This window comes from Pteropus medius, unplaced genomic scaffold (genome assembly GCF_902729225.1).
Source record: "Pteropus medius unplaced genomic scaffold, Ma_sr-lr_union100, whole genome shotgun sequence".
Taxonomy (NCBI): domain Eukaryota; kingdom Metazoa; phylum Chordata; class Mammalia; order Chiroptera; family Pteropodidae; genus Pteropus; species Pteropus medius.
In genome coordinates, this window is record NW_024348242.1 from 3450792 (window position 1) to 3453722 (window position 2931).

Here is a 2931-nt window from a genome sequence, read left to right on the forward strand (position 1 = left end):
TCACGTTTTTCTCCAGAGCGTTTATCACTCCGAAGCCCTTATTTGACGACTAGTTTATCATCCGTCCCCCGCGTTAAATGTCGGCCCCTTCGGGGCCGGGAGTTTGTCTATTCTCTGGTGTAGCCCCAGCCCCCCAAATACCGCTTGGCAAGTAGTGGAGGTTCCAGAGGTGCGTTTGGATTGATTGGTCAATCGATTGACTGACTTATTGAAGGAATGAATGATGAATGAGACAAAGAACAAACGAAAGGGAGAACGATGAACATTTTTGGGAACTAAAAGCAAACGAGTAAATGATTTTTAAAACGTGAACTAAGAGGCAAATGGGTGGGTGAATGAAGAGGCCTGGTCTTGGGGTCCCAAAGCCCCTGCTCCGCAGCGGTTTCCCGTAACACACCAGCCTCCGGTGCCTGCGTTGGGGCCGGCACGGCGGTGGCACAGAGGTCCGATGCCGTCCCCACGCCACCCGTCCACAGGCAGCCTCTCGTCCAGCAAGGCGTCCCAGGATCGGAAGCTGACGTCGACGCCCCGCGAGATAGCCAAGTCCCCGCACAGCGCCGTGCCGGAGCACCACGCCCACCCCATCTCGTCCTACGAGCACCTGCTCCGGGGCGTGAGCGGCGTGGACCTGTACCGCGGCCACATCCCGCTGGCCTTCGACCCCACCTCCATACCCCGCGGAATCCCCCTGGATGCAGGTGATTGTCCTGAAGCACGGGGCCAGGGGCCTCATCCGTGTCCGCCCGGGGTCTCCTGAGGCATCGCCCCGGCTCTGCCCATTGGGGAAGCTGAGGCCTAGAGGTGGGGACACCCGACGGCATCGTCACAGGACGGTGCAGACTAGCATTTGTCTTAGGAATCCGGGGCATCTTTCTTGGTTGTCTTTTTCCTGAGGGACGTCTGAGCCTTTCAAAGTGCAAACGTGTCTAGAGAGGGCTCGATGTGGGAGTCCCCACGCAGACGGGACCCGGAGAGCTTTTGTGAGGGCTGCATCCCTTAGGTGTCTCGGTGATGCATGAGCCGGATGCCCCGTGTGTAGGAGAGCTTCAGGCCAGAGGTCATTACCAATAAAAGGCCCCTCAAGGGTTTTAGGGAGCAAGTATCTATTTCTGCACCCTAATGCTGTCTCGAGGGGGTGTCCTGGGGAGAAGCTGTCAGGACGCAGGAGCGGGGACATTAAGGCAGGGGGGTGACATCCTCTGGCCGGGGCGTGGGCCGCCTGACCTCGCTCCCCTCTCCCGGCAGCCGCCGCCTATTACCTGCCCCGGCACCTGGCCCCCAGCCCCACCTACCCGCACCTGTACCCGCCTTACCTCATCCGCGGCTACCCCGACACGGCGGCTCTGGAGAACCGCCAGACAATCATCAACGACTACATCACCTCGCAGCAGATGCACCACAACGCGGCCACCGCCATGGCCCAGCGCGCCGACATGCTGCGGGGCCTGTCACCCCGCGAGTCTTCGCTGGCGCTCAACTACGCTGCCGGCCCTCGAGGTGGGCGGCCCCGGGGGCCCCGGGTGGGCGGGCGGACCAGCTCCGTCGGGCATCGGCCGTGCTCCGGGAGCACCTGGGCTCGCCTGGGAGTGCAGAGGACCCGTGCGTGTGGCTTTGCCGAGGTGTTTAGAGTGTGGGCATCTCGGGGGTCAGGGCGACGTGGCCACACACCTGCTGGTGGCTGCAGTGTGTGTGCTGTGGGCACGAGGCTGTGCCTGATGGCCACGTGCATCCTGGCTGCACGCACGGGTCGCACGCGTGCTATGTGTGCTCTTGGCACGTGCCGTCCTTGGAGTTGACAAAATGAGACCAAAACACAAGGCTGTTGGGGTTTCCGGCTCCCTGGACTTGCCAGCAGCCTGTGGTTGCTTAGCAGGTGTGTGTCAGGTTTCCTGCGGACACACTCCTGGGACGTCCTTCTGGAGTGCCCAGGTGCTGGTCAGTGTCCAACTGGAGAACTGGTCACACTAGCCATTTCAGAGGTGGGGGCTGAGTTGAGGCCACGCCATGCAGGGGCGCCCCTGTCGGCCCTGACTTCTCAGGCGGGGGAGCACAGGGAGGAGGGTCTGGGAGAACCTGGCATTCTGAAACGGGTCCCGCGGGGCTGGTGCTCGGGCCCAAGGAGGCGGACATCAGTGAAGGCGCAGGACTCCGCCCATGCGGCGGTCCAGCCAGCAGGAGCCTGAGGCCGCAACTCTGTCCCACCTCCCCCCACAGGCATCATCGACCTGTCCCAAGTGCCACATCTGCCCGTGCTAGTGCCCCCGACACCAGGCACGCCCGCCGCTGCCATGGACCGCCTGGCCTACCTCCCCACCGCACCCCAGCACTTCAGCGGCCGGCTCAGCAGCTCCCCGCTGTCCCCAGGTAGCACCTTCACCCGCCCCGGCCTCTGAGGGAGTGGCTGGGCGTCCGCGGGCAGATGCCTTCCCCTCTCTGTTCCACCCCAGAGGACAAATGCGGGCCCTTCTAGGGCCCTGGGGCTGAGTTGTGGGCCTCTTGTCTCCCAGGAGGTCCCACCCACCTGACCAAGCCGACCGCCACGTCCTCGTCCGAGAGGGACCGCGAGCGGGAGAAGTCCATCCTCACGTCCACCACGACGGTGGAGCACGCACCTATCTGGAGACCCGGTAGGGCGCCAGAGACCCCGCCCCGGGCCCGGGGGGTCCCCGCGGGCCTCCCGAGTCCCGCTCTTCTGACCACGGCCTGTCCCCGCCCCCGCCAGGTACGGAGCAGAGCAGCGGCGGCAGCGGTGGGGGCAGCACCAGCAGCAGCCGCCCCGCCTCCCACGCCCACACCCACCAGCACTCACCCATCTCACCCCGGACCCAGGACGCCGTCCAGCAGAGGCCCAGCGTGCTGCACAATGCCGGCGTGAAGGGCCTCGTGACCTCCGTGGAGCCGGGCACCCCCACGGTCCTGAGGTGGGCGGGG

At 64.7% G+C, this 2931-nt stretch overlaps 1 protein-coding gene across 1 annotated transcript in view; it reads left to right on the forward strand.

Annotated features, from left to right (window-relative positions):
- Window positions 1-2931, forward strand: part of NCOR2 (nuclear receptor corepressor 2) — a 179833-nt gene that overhangs the window by 164484 nt on the left and 12418 nt on the right. Inside the window, 5 exon segments of the mRNA XM_039879488.1 lie at window positions 477-698; window positions 1246-1497; window positions 2215-2364; window positions 2508-2627; window positions 2723-2925. Of these exon segments, the coding sequence (XP_039735422.1) occupies window positions 477-698; window positions 1246-1497; window positions 2215-2364; window positions 2508-2627; window positions 2723-2925 (947 nt within the window).